This window comes from Verticillium nonalfalfae (genome assembly GCF_003724135.2).
Source record: "Verticillium nonalfalfae strain VnAa140/NRRL 66861 chromosome Unknown scaffold_133, whole genome shotgun sequence".
Classification (NCBI taxonomy): domain Eukaryota; kingdom Fungi; phylum Ascomycota; class Sordariomycetes; order Glomerellales; family Plectosphaerellaceae; genus Verticillium; species Verticillium nonalfalfae.
In genome coordinates, this window is record NW_021167358.1 from 69,447 (window position 1) to 82,186 (window position 12,740).

A 12,740-nucleotide genomic window follows, 5' to 3' on the forward strand; every position below is an offset into this window, starting at 1 on the left:
CCTCTACGTTCCTGCTGGCAAACCAACACTTGGCTCTGACCCAAACTCCATCGTGGACTCACAGTCTGAGCTCGTCGCCGCCGCCTCCGCCTCCGACTGGTCCTCCGGCTGGTCCGTCCTGCGGTCCTCCAAGCTCAGCCTCTCGAGCAACCGGTCCGGCTCGTCCGAGATGGAAATGGTCTGCACCGGCCAGCTGGCCCGCAGGTGATGCGCGCCCGTGCCCGTGTTGGACCGCTCGTCGACCATGGCCGTGACGTTGCGGTCGAGCACCTCGGCGACGGCCGGCGGCATCGCGCGGCGCAAAATGTGGAAGAAGACGCGCGCGATGTACAGGCTGCGGCCCTGGTCCTGCAGGCCCTTGGCGCACAGCATGAGCGTCGACACGGTGGCCTCGTCGGCGAGCGGGTCGTCGGCGCGCGCGAGGTCGCGGATGCACAGCTGCGCCAGGTAGAGGAGCCACGTCGGCAGCGAGTCGTTCCAGCTCTCGAACCCGTGCCGGAGGTAGTACAGCCGCACCAGCACGTCGAGGCACTGCCGCGAGTGCGCGCAGATCTCGCGGTACGCCGCCACCGGCGACCCGCTGCTCTGGTCGGCCAGCGAGTCGAACAGCGAGAGCATGACGTTGTGGTACTGCATACTGCATCGGGGCGAGGGTCAGTCGTGAGATGGTCGGAGGACAGAAGAGGGGGAAAGCCTGAGGGAAACGATGGGGAAAATCCGAGTTTGGGTACGCACTGTATCTTGAGATGGGCCGGCAGCGCGACGTAGTCCGGCGACAGAAAGGCCGGCAGGCTGTTGAACCACGCGACCAGTCTCGTCCTGAACACGGCGGCATCGCCGGCCGTCAGCTTCGTCCCCTGCGCCCTCTTGCGCGCTGCCAGGTCGGCAATCTGCGCCATGATGGTTCGGAGCTGGCTGAACACGATAAACGTCTCGCCGAACTGCACCGACGTCGGCATCGGCGCGGACGGATACCGGACCCAGATCTCACCGTATTCGCCATTGTAGGCCTTTATGTCGGCCAGCGGCTCCGTCGGGGGCGTCGTGAGCACAGGCTGCTGCCACATGTGGAAGGCGAACATGCTGTAGAGGCGCACAGAAAGAATGTGAGCCTAGCTGTCGCCCAGAGGTCGATCGTGCGACCATGGCCGAGCAATCGGGGGACTCGGACTTACCCCTGATATCCAAAGAGAGCCCATGCCGTCATGCCGTACACCCTGCGTCGCAGCGGATTCTGAACGTGGTCCAGAGATCCAAAAATCTGCAGCCTCTCTGCCATCCGAGCCCCCTGCCGTAAATACTCCGTGCCGAGCTGGTCCAGGCCCGTGGTCGAGTACCCGGCGCACAGGATCATGGCAGCCTGGACGGTGGCAATCTTGTCCTCTCCCGACTGCATCTCGATCTCCCACAGCCTCCTCGCCTCGGCCAAGAACTGGTAGGTGAGCTTCTGCGGGTCCCAAAACCGGTATCGATCCGAGATGGCGCTGTAGCCGTGCTGTCGAGAGGGGGAAATCAAAGAGTCAGCATCTGCACAGCTACAAATAGACCGTGGAAAGAAGGAGGCGGGGAACTCACGCAGGCTTCGGCCATGACGGCGTGGAAGAGCAGCGGCGAACAGAACCTGTGCCTCTCCGAGACGAGGTCCTCGAGGAAGATGTCCTTGTCGAAGAAGGTGTAGAAGGGATGCTGCAAGATAAAGAACACGCCCAGCAGCCGCCGCACGACGCTGTCGGCGACCGTGACGGACGTCCACGCCGAGCCCCGGATGGCCTCGACGCGCCGGTCCACAAGCTCGACGGCGTGGAACGGGATGCGGTACACCCGATGCCAGTCCTGGTCGCCGAGGCGCGCGTCCTGCGGGTGCGCCAGGAGGCCGGCCGTGTTCTGGTAGAGCAGCGACTTGATGTAGGGGATGGAGGCGTCCTGCGTGAGCGCCGCCGGCATGTGCTTCGCGTACGGAAACGTGTACGTGTAGACAAGGTCCGGCCGCACGGCCATCTGCAGCAGCAGGTCGCCGTCGCGAATGTGCGCCCCGAGCGCGTCGAGGTCGGCGCCCTCCCTGAGCCGGCGCAGCACACCGGCGACGTCGGCCTCGGGCGCGTCGCGCAGGAAGCCAAAGAGGTGCTCGAGGTTGGAGTTGCGCAGCTCGAGCTCCCCGTGCTTGCGCCGCAGCGACTGCCGCGGCGTCTCGAGCTGCGCCGTGTCGTAGACGCACGCCTTGCTGAGGCGCTGGCAGCGCAGGCACTGCGGCCTGTGGGCGGAACACTGTCGTGGAAACAAGTTGAGCACGGTCAGATCCTGATCGGCAGACGAGGACATGCTCTCGCGCCCTAGGTAGAGCTCTCACCTTAGTCTTTTGCTTGCGACATTCCTGGCAGGCCGCCGGGGCTTGACGACGCGGGGGCCGTCTCGTTGTTGGTAGTTCCGAGCTTGACGCCGATGTCCTCGTCGTGAGCGGTGGTCCTTCGGAAGGTGTCGGCAGGATTCGTCGATGGCGATCCTGGCGGGGGACATGGGATGACATTGGTGCTTGGGGGCCAGACCAGGCGCGATGTTTGAATCGGGAGGTTTAGACAGTTGAGCCAGGGCGAAAATGATACATAGTCCTACGCGAAGACCCTGAACAACACAATATCCATGTGCCTCAGTAGAGGTAATTCCTTATTGGCCGCATCATAGACAGGTCTGCAGTATAGCAAGCAGGATGATCCAAAACGCAAGTTGGCATTGCGGATATTCTGGTCTGCGGACATTCTGGTCCGCAGCCGGGTACCGGCGTTGATGCGGTCATTGTGATGTTTAAAATGGAACGGTGAAGAACCTCCTGTGTTGGCGGGGCAAGACTTCTTTGATACTCCTCTTGTCCCTCGTACCCAGAAGCACCGAGATTCGATCACATTCTTCTCGGAATGGCAAACTGCATCAGGGCGAAAAACGCATCTTTCCTAAATACCATTCATGCTTTGCTTGCTAGCAGATGAAACGCCGTTGCTACACCGTGACGCCCGTTGCGTCGGCACCCATAACGCCTAGTCTCAAAATAATGCTAATGCTGTACTGGTCCCAGCACGAATAAGTAGGTCCCTCTTTTGTAATCACATCCGGACCAAGACGTTCCCATCTTGGGGGGTTTTTTTTCCTGCTTCTGCAAGCCACCGGCACCATCAGCAAGAGTGTCGGTCCTCTCAACCAGCCCTGTTGCGGAGGCTGCTAGTACGACCAAAACCAGGCAGCCACTTCCTCCTCGTCCCAGCGGCGATACCGGCGCCGTTGCCTAGAGGAACTCCCCCTCCTGCTCCTGCTCCTCCTCCTCCTCCAGGCCCTGGAGCTCCAGCCAGGGCTGGATCACTCGTTGTTGGGCCCTTGCCGCTCGGGGTAGACGGCAGGCTGGGCGCCACCGACATGGTCGGCGTTGAAGGACCGCGGTCGAAGACCGGCGCACCCTCGTGCTCGACCATACTGCCTCGTCGTGGTTGGCGCTGAATAGGTGGCGGCGTTGCGCCGAGAGCGCGTGTGTCATCATCAACCATATGGGCCCGATGAACCCAGGAAGGAGTGCCGACACCGTTGTTGATGGACTGCCTCCCCGTAGGCGTCGTGGACACTGCAGGTTCAGGCACCAGATCCGACGCGTTGGGTGGTGGCGCGGACCCAGTACCACCGAGAGACCGTCTCCAGAGCGTTTTCATCCTGCCATCGCGAGGCGTTGCTGTGGCCGGCCGCGTGAATGGTGGATATGGACCGCGGCCTTGTCCCTGCCCTTGCTTTTCACTCGTTTGCTGCGGCGTGTGTGGCCCAGCCTCATTCGCCTGCATCTGACTGTCGGTGCTATCACGTCGTCGGCCGAACGACTTGCGCAGCTTGCCCATGACTGGCTCGGGGTGTCGTGAAGTCGAAGCAGATCCTGTCCTAGCATGCAGACTCGACCTCCTATTAGGTGGTGGCGGTGCGCCAGGACCCCCAAAGAGCGCCTGCTGAATAGGCACGAGGTCCTCGAGGGGATCCGGCCACGAGAGAGGTGCGCCTCCGCCGCCGTACGATGCTCCCGGTCCAAACATGGCGTCCGTCTCCCAGCCGCCCGTCTTGGTTGGGAAGCCGAAAAGATCTGGCGATGTCCGCCCGACTTGTTTGGGCTCCTTCCCTTGCTGCATCCAAATATCAAGGCTCGACTCGAGGGACATGATGGACGCATTGTCGTCTTCATCGCCATTTTCCTGCAGCCAAGCTTTGCTCCTCCTGTGGGAGATGGTCGATTCGTCCGCGGATCTAGGGCGGGGCTGAGGCTTGAGCGGCCGCCCGTGCCCATGATGAGCAAAGTCTGCTTCATAGCGTGTTGTCGTAGCTGAAGGAGGCATAATCGGCGCTCCACCGTTATGCTCAGCCACTGGCTCTGGTTTCTCTCCTGCCCTCTGCGATGACGAAGCAAGAAAGCTGCGCTCGTTTGTTGTTGTGTTTGGTTGCTGCACCAGGGTGTCGCCGCTGGAGTTCTTGAAACGGCGCAGGGTCGAGGTCGAAATGGTATCTGGTGTGGGTGGAAGAGCCTGGTCGAAATGAGAGCGCCCGTTCGGGGAAGGGGCATCAGTCATGACCCTCCGCAAGGCCTCACGTTTCTCTTGTTTTGTCTTGCTTTGCGATTGGGATCGTGTGCGGGCCACCTTGTCAGTCGACGGAGACGCACCGTTCGAGGCGTACCCTTCCAGGCGTTCCAGCCTCTGCAGAGGGGAGCTCTGCTCGATGACGTCGGTTATGGATTGGTACTGACCAGATCCGCTTCGCGAAAAGGAGCCGGAGCGTGGGCCACGGCTGGGCGTGACGGTTCGTGATCGCGGCGTCGATGCTAAGTTAGCGGGATTCGAGTACGCTCGGGGGCCCGCCTGTGGCCGTACGCCTTCAATATCGTTCTGCAGATATCGATCGTCACTCTCCTTCTCACCGTAGATGCTGGCGAAGGAGCTCTCGCTCAGAACGCTAAGACTTGGGCTCACCATGCCAGCTCTTCCTGGATCGGTGTCCGCCAGTCCTTCCGTCAATTTCGGTAGAGTAAGGTTACCCCTAGTACCGAGGTAGACGTTGCGTAGGTTTGCTGTTGTTTCTGTCTTTTCAGACACAAAACTCGGCATACGACTGAGCTTCCTGACGTCCTCCTCGAGCCGGGTGAGATCGGCAGTCCGAGCCTTGGGAGTCGGGGCGTCGAGGGAGGCGTCCATCTTGGCCAGGTAGCCTGCCGTCTCGACCTGGCGCACCATTTCTCTTTCTTCCACAAGCTTCTCGACCCGAGCCTCAAGAAGCACAATCATCTGAACAGCCTCTTGCACAGCCTTATCCCGTTTTTCCAGCTCCTCCAGCAGTCTGTCGTTGACTTCCTCCAACTGCTCCTTTTCAGAGGCAAGCTGTTCCACCTTCTCCTCCAGGGTCGTTTGGCGTTCTCGGCGGTGATAAAGTTCGAGTTTTAGGTCAAAGTTTTGTTTGTGCAGCGTTGAAACAGTCTATAGGAGGTTAGCCATGACGCCTCGCTTATGTGATTGTGGTCTGGCGCTTGGATTTCTCACAGCTTCCATTTCCTTGACACCCATGCCCTTCTTCTTGCTTGGTTCTGAACTGCCGCTGGAGCCTGGCCGACGTCCATCAGCCGACCCTGCCTTCACAGGCGAGCTTTGGGCCGTCCGAGTTGGGGGTTCAGCAGCAGCAGCCATCTCTTCAGCCAAACGTGCGGCGGCAGCACGCTCTGCCTCTTCTCTCCTCCTCTGTAATCTTTCTTGCAGGAAGCTCGATGTCCCCGAGTCGGATGCTAGTTTTGGCATTGTTGATTGTGATCTGGGTATCGGGGGCTGCCGGGCGCAAGCAGTGTGGTGGTACCGATGGGACGCATGGTGGGCGACTGAGGAGGGTCTGGGAGGTGGTGCCGTGGCAAGGTGGGAGTTCGAGCTACTGGCGCTCTGCGAGGACATCCTGATGTGGGAGGCGTTGGTGGAGGCTCGTGACGGGGCGCGTGAGTAGGCAGAAGGCGGGCGCGACCTCTCGCGGGCTGCTGCTGAATTTGAGCCGTCCATGTGCACACTCGACGGGCGCCGCCGTCGGCGTTTTCTGTTTGTGCTGAAGGTTTACCGTTGGGTCGGACGGGGAGGAGGCGGCGAGTGTGTTGTTCGACGTGGTATCGTCCGTCAATGCAGTTCGGGGCCAGCAGGACGGGATAATGCTTGTTTGAGGGAGTGGAGTGAAAAGCGTGTATCCGGCGGCAGCCTTCTTTTGAAAAGAAGCGGATATGGGTAATCCCTAATGGGACTGCACGAGCGCGGGAGACGTGACCAGGCGCGTCGGAGAAAGGCGAGGACGCTATGATGGTATAGTGGAGGACGTTATGACAAGCGAGCAGGGCTGAACCTGGTTAGGACTTTGGGCCTGGGCGAGTGGCATGTGTTGCGTCGATTGGAGGCTATGCGCAAGCCGTGTTCGCTCAGACAATGAATAAATGATGATGAATGTGGAAAGTATATGGCCGAGCCGAGGATGCCAATTGCAGTTCGTGAGCCTGATTTCCGCCGTGGTCGGTGTTTACGTTTCAGTCCTCGTTTGCGGCACCGAGATGGTGATGTCTGTCTGATTGTCTGATGTCTGATGTCTACTGTTGGGTGACGAAAGGGAGCGTGGCCCTCGACGAATGGCGACAGGAAGCGGTTCCTAGTAGTGGCAGATGAAGAAAAGAAAAGAGAGCGGCCGATGGCCACGCTGGGAACAGAAAAGATTACAACAAACAGGCATCTGTCTGGGGTGTGATGGTCGGCGCAGCGGTGATTGCAGACAGGGGCATCAAGAGACGAGTGCTGGCACGGATGCCGGGCAACAGGGCGGCAGTGGGCATCAGCGTTCCTGCGACGCGCAGTAAGGGGGGGGAGAGACTCTGGGAGGGTGTCGGCTCGTAGGTACGTCACAGCTCACCGGCCGGGTCGACTGGAGGGAGAAGAATGTAACTTGGGCTGCGGTCGTGGATCGTGTCTCGGGAGGTTGCCAGCCCAGTTCAGTCAGCGCCTGGTGGGGAAGAGAAAGAGACGGTGGAAGGTCGAAATAGAAGGAAGCAGGACGCGAGCGAAGGGCGGCGCGTCTCTACAGGAGGATGCAGGAAAAGGAAGAGGGCTTGTTGGGTAGGTGGGCGGAGGAGATGGGCGAGAAGATGGAGGGAGAGGGAGACAGAGACAGAGACGGAGATAGAGAGACAGAGAGACGGAAAGGAGAGGCAGCCAGGAAGCGACCTCCACTTGGGTGCCGTCTGCTTCCAGCGAGATGAAACGAAACGAAGTGACGCCCGGCACGACGATGTCGTTGCTCATTGGAGTTTGTCGTCTCGCCAGTTGTGCTTCTTTCCTTCTTGCCCGCCAATTGTGCTTGGGCTGTGTGTGGGCGTTGTGGTTTGTTGTGCAGCATTAGCGTTGCGTTGGTCAGCTACAGGCACCTACCCACTCTACCTAAGGTACTGTAGGTACCTTGTGTCCATGTCGCTGGTGTTAGTGCGGATGGGAGGCAAGTTGGGCTAGGCCGGGCCTCTCGTGCCTTCCCTCCATTCTCCATTTTAGGGCGACTTCTCAGCCAACGTACCTACCTACCTAGGTACCTACCTAGGTAGGTAGCTTCAACAGGAGGCATAGGGAAGGGGCCGCCCGCAACGGACCCTCCCGTCCAGCCCGCTAGCTCTTCCTGCCCTTCCTGTCCCTTTTGCTCCTCCCAATCCCACCACCCATCACTGCCTTGAATGATTCAAATCTGAAGCATCTCGGCACCTGTCAGGCAGTAACGACTAGTCCTCCTTCCATGACCGGCAATAATCTTCACAGGCTCCTACTTGTCCACTGGACTTGTCCAGGCCCTCGCATGTATCGTTTGTATTCTACTGCATTATCCAACTCGACAGTTTTCCACTGATAATTCCTTGCATCGTCCCCCATTTTCTCTTCCTTTTTTCTTCAGCACGCGATGGCCACTCGCCGTTCAGCCCAAAGTCGGCCCAAGAACGGATCGGCAATCAGGCCGGGCCGCTAACAGGAAATACCTCCTCATCACTTCGTCACACCCCAAGACACCCAACCTCCTCTGACCAAATTGGCCCTGCAGTCGCTCGATTCGCTTCACCTTGACCCCTGCTTCATCAACATCCTTCACCCTCTAGCCCAATCAGCTTCCTCTCCAACGAGACGGGAACGCGACCGCCCCTGGCTTGAGCCCCCCTCCCCCGGGGATGTGATCCGCGAGAACGCGCCAGCGAAATGCCGCCCCGTCACACCAAATTCGAATGATTCTCAGGAGAAAGGGAGTCAAAGTCAAACGAACGGACATCCGTCGTGAACTAGGCCCTTGACACGGGAGTCTCGCTCCTTTCTATCCATGCATGACTTTGACTGACACGCCGATCGAGCTAGATGCCCAGGTGGAAATGCGAACAGCACCACGTGCAGAAGTCGTAGAACCAGCTGCACTGCACGGCGTTCGCTTCATTGGAAGGGGGGAGCCCGCGTCTACCCCACCATGGTCTCCCTCGATCCGGCACACCTGTTCGGCGCCGTCCTCTCCCTCGTCAGTCGCGCAGCCAGGAGGACCGTCAGGAAGCCAAGTTTCGGTTTCGAAACCCTACCCGCGGCCTCTCCGTCGCTGATGCTTTTCAAGACGCCCCTGGAACCAATTTTCCTGCATGTCCGCTGCCTAACGAGACTCTTCCAATATCCTCTTGCAGGCATCCTCAGATATCATTGCGTCGGTCGGAAGGGTGGACAGATGCGTCTTGTTCGATCTTCAGGGTGCCAGTCACGAGCGCAGGGGTCTAAAGTGCTTGCCGCAAGCTTTGACAACATGTTCGACGACCACGTTGCCATTTGGCATTCGCTGCGTTCCAGCCCTCACCATCGTCTGGCCCACAGGCGCCTGATCCGCCGCGCAGCGTGGCTTGGCGGTCAGTTTGGCGGTCAGCGCAGCCAACACCAGACGGGGGCCGGAATGCATGAGTCGTTGCTGGTGCGAGCGACGCTCAATCCGCGACGCCGTCGTTGACGATTCATCGCTCGTTGTTTCTCACAAAGTGGACTTTTGCGACCACTGACAATTAGGCGCAAGCTTATGTTGCAGATCGCGGCGAGTGACCGTGTCGAGTAGTAGCCATCGCTTCACCCGCAACGCTACGTGACCCTGCCGAAGCCTAATCTGCCGAAGCACAATCGAGATGGCCAGCCCCAAACCTCCAACAGAATATCCCGGGTGCGCAACCCTGTGTGCAGCCTTGCATTTGCATTTGTTACCCCAAACCACCTTACTGTACCGGATGAAGGGCTTCCTGGATTGCCTGGGGCTGTGCAGACTTTCACGGAACCTCATGTTGTACCAGACGACAACCACGTTGTGTACAATGCTGGTATGGACAGGCACATGTGCCCCCACGGACGATGAATGCACTTTCGCGCCCCTTGCATTTCTCCAGTCAGCCCTCGACGTATGGAAATTGCCCTGGCCAGATAACAATCCCATAACATTTCCAGAGTAGACTAGGGGCCTAATTAGTCTTACCTTGTCTGTTGATTGTTTGGTTTCCCATCCAGACAGCGTTTCCTTCCATGAAACCCCTGGAAGGTCAACGACGCCATCTCATCCGTCTCACAACGCGCCTAATCTTGCTTAGAAATGACGTTCTCGGGCTAGGAGGTTCGTATTGTTGCTCCCTTTTCGCGGATGGTTTGGTCGGCAGTGCCGGCGGCGGACTATAATGGCTGGAGTCGATTCTCTCCACAAATCGGCTTCTACACGGCGGCTGCGGCATGGCGTTTGGATGCTTTTCGTAGGTTTGCTATGGTGCTCGAGACCCATGCTACCAGAGTGAAGTAAGCTCGAGCATGCTTGGTATATCTCATTAGTTCGCTGCTCCTGTCACTGTTGGGATGTTGGTCATCGGCATTGGGTGCACAATCTTCAGAATTCAACTCCAGAGCCTTTGTGGAAGGCGAGGTCAGGCCTGGCGTGACAACGGAACGAATTGTTTACCAGCAGACCCAAAAGAATGTACTTGTGAATGATATTCTTTGCTTCCTTCATTGTCCTTCGTACAACAAACAGTCTCCAGTTGGAGATGTGACATTTCGCATACATACAACGCCAACCGCATACCGTAGATTCCATATACACCCATTATGCGTGCCCCTCGTCCCAATGTCCCTCACAAAAGATGTCCCTCACACAAAACAAAATGAAGTATTCCCACAAAGCGTCAAGAGCACAGGCCGAAGCCAACCTGCGTCCCCCTCCAGAAAGTCCCTATGCCAAACCCAGCCCTCCCAGGAGAGCGCCTACCAAACACCGACAAGGCCATGATGTCCCCGACCCTGACCCCGGCCGTCGTCCTGTACGTACCCGTTCTCGTTGCCGTCGCCCGCCGAGCTCCGGCTCACGACGTGCGCGAGCCCCGTCCCGTCCTCGGCGGCAAAGGCCGCCGCCGCCTCGTCGCCGCCGCCCGTCTCGGGGCTCCATTCGGACCAGTCTGACAGGCCCGTCATGCCCATGGCGGACGCCATGTCTGAGTAGCTGTGGCTCGTCGTCATGGTCAGCGGGCTGGTCAGGTCGACGCTGTCGCCGCGGAGCCCGCCCGCTGTTGCTGCCGCTGCTGCCGCCGCCGCCATGTCGACGGGCATGATGCCGAGTCCCATGCTCGGCACATCCACGGCGCTGGCGAGGTCCAACTCGCCCATGCCGGCGGCCACCATCATCTCCTCCTCCTTGAGCGTGACGCCCTCGTCGACGACCTCGCCCAGCACCTCGCCCCTCCAGTCGGGCGGCACCTCGCCGAGCCCGCCGCCGACGCCGGGGCTCAGCGCGACGCGCATGCAGCCCGGGTTCTCGCCGGCGGCCTTGAGCAGCTTCTCGGCAAACTGCACCCTGCTGTTGGGGCTGGCGCTCAGCGTGCGGACGAAGAACTCTATGGGGTCCTTGCTCGAGCTGCGGCGGCCCGTGTTCAGCACGCCCAGGTCGCCGGCCGTCAGGTCCATGCCGCCGGGCGCGAAGCCGACGCTCTCGCAGGCGCCGAGGACGTTGACGCACCAGGTGCCAATCTCGAAAATCTTCTCCATGATGCCCATGCCGTGCACCTCGACCGCTTTCGCCGGCAGCGACGCCAGGATGGCGGCCGTGTCGCGGGCGACGGAGAGGGGAAAGGAGAAGCACATGCTGTTCGGGGGCGCGTTGGGGTCGGGTGCGTCGGCGGGGTTCGTCCATGAGAGGAGCTGCTGCCGCATCGACGACTGCCAGACGATCAGACGCAGCCACTGTTGCGTCACGAGCAGGTCGGCCTTCTGGATGTCGGTCGGCTCGGGCGTCGAGGGGTCGGTGCTGCCGGCGAAGAGCGACGTCGGGGAGCGGGGCCGCAGGAAGATGGGCGGCAGGGCGAGGAGGTTCTGGAGCGCGACAAAGGTGGCGGCGCTGACACGGGGGTCGGAACCTTCGTTCCAGGCGGTGACGAAGGACTCGTCGAGGGGCGTGTACGACGAGACGAGCTGGAGGAAGCCGGCGTGGATGTCGGGGGATTCGTACGAGTGGCGTGTTGCAGGGAGCGAAGGGGTTTGCTTGAATGTGATGGGTTTGTTGCGAAGGATGGCAAAGGAGCTGCAATATCGTCAGTGATGCCCTGGGGTGCCAACTCGGCCATCAACTACAGAAAACATACCGTTCCGTGACGAAGAGAATCCAGAAGACGCGCTGTCTGCAGAGTGTGTCTTCCGGACTGAGGCCATAGTAGGTCGAGTCGTTTTGGAGGCCGAGATCCTGTGCGTTGTTCAGAGCCTCGCGGAGATAGTGCCACGACTTTCGAGACTGGTTGATCTCGAAAAAGGACGTCGACAGGTAGAACGATGAGATGACGGCAGAGAGCGACAGGTCCTCGAGAAAGTCGTACGACTGCCGCACCGAGATGCACTCGTCGAGGAAGAAGCGGCCGGCCACCTCCCACGAGGGCGGGCCCGGGGCCTCGATGCTCTTGCCTGACATGTGCATGGACGTGAGCGCGCACAGGGCGTAGATGAGGTTCTTCTCCGAGGGCGTCATGGGGCGGGCGATGGTTTGGCGGATGGCGGGCATATACAGCAGCGGCATGATGGGGTAGATGTGCTCGTAGTAGAGCTCGACACACTGTGGCACCATGTAGAGGTAACTCCGGCTGTTGGGACGATAGTCGTCGCTCGAGAAGGCGCTCCGCGGCTCGGGCACATTGTGGCCGGGGTTGGAGGTGAGGGTGGCCCAGAACTGAGGCGGGCTGTTGGCGGCCGACGGCGCAGCAGAGGGGTTGGCCGACGAGTCGCTCATGGACGGATCGAAGCTCAGGGGCGGACAGGCGGCGGAGAGTCGGCGGCGCACATACTCTGTGGGGTTGTCCTGGGAGCCTTGACCTCCCACTCCCCCGCCTTCGAGAGATAGCTGGCCTGGAAAGGTGTCCTTGGCTCGCAGCTCGTTGATGACCCGGCCATGGCCACGTTTGGGACCCCTCTTCTTGGGAACGTGGTCGCGCTTGCAGGTGAGAGCGGCGTTCAGGCACTGCTCACATGGGTATTTGCCATCGCACCGGATTCCTGCGGTGGCGTTAGCATGTGCGCTTGTGGGGTGGTCATGATGATGGGAGTATGTGGCTGTAGGAAGGCAAGAGCCAGGCCGCGAGGCGTGGTCAAGGGTGGTGAGAGAGAGAGAGAGAGAGAGAGAGAGAGAGAGAGAGAGAGAGAGAGAGAGAG

General features: G+C 60.0%; 4 protein-coding genes across 4 annotated transcripts; 1 reads left to right on the forward strand and 3 right to left on the reverse strand.

Moving 5' to 3' along the window:
• Positions 1-3: 3 nt before the first annotated feature.
• Positions 4-2,524, reverse strand: D7B24_001633 (uncharacterized protein; the record flags this gene model as incomplete). The annotated part of the gene is made up of 5 exons (XM_028635856.1): positions 4-637; positions 736-1,083; positions 1,176-1,495; positions 1,576-2,265; positions 2,348-2,524. 5 exons carry the CDS (start codon positions 2,522-2,524, stop codon positions 4-6), a joined length of 2,169 nt encoding a protein of 722 aa, XP_028491779.1.
• A 661-nt stretch (positions 2,525-3,185) lies between these two features.
• Positions 3,186-5,801, reverse strand: D7B24_001634 (uncharacterized protein; the record flags this gene model as incomplete). The annotated part of the gene is made up of 2 exons (XM_028635857.1): positions 3,186-5,486; positions 5,550-5,801. The coding sequence occupies 2 exons, from the start codon at positions 5,799-5,801 to the stop codon at positions 3,186-3,188; spliced, it is 2,553 nt and encodes an 850-aa protein (XP_028491780.1).
• A 2,713-nt stretch (positions 5,802-8,514) lies between these two features.
• Positions 8,515-9,122, forward strand: D7B24_001635 (uncharacterized protein; the record flags this gene model as incomplete). The annotated part of the gene is made up of 2 exons (XM_028635858.1): positions 8,515-8,947; positions 9,109-9,122. 2 exons carry the CDS (start codon positions 8,515-8,517, stop codon positions 9,120-9,122), a joined length of 447 nt encoding a protein of 148 aa, XP_028491781.1.
• A 1,194-nt stretch (positions 9,123-10,316) lies between these two features.
• D7B24_001636 (uncharacterized protein) lies at positions 10,317-12,584 on the reverse strand (the record flags this gene model as incomplete). The annotated part of the gene is made up of 2 exons (XM_028635859.1): positions 10,317-11,625; positions 11,687-12,584. Coding segments are annotated over 2 exons (2,207 nt in total), but the record flags the coding sequence as incomplete, so codon positions are not given.
• Between the last annotated feature and the right edge of the window lie 156 nt (positions 12,585-12,740).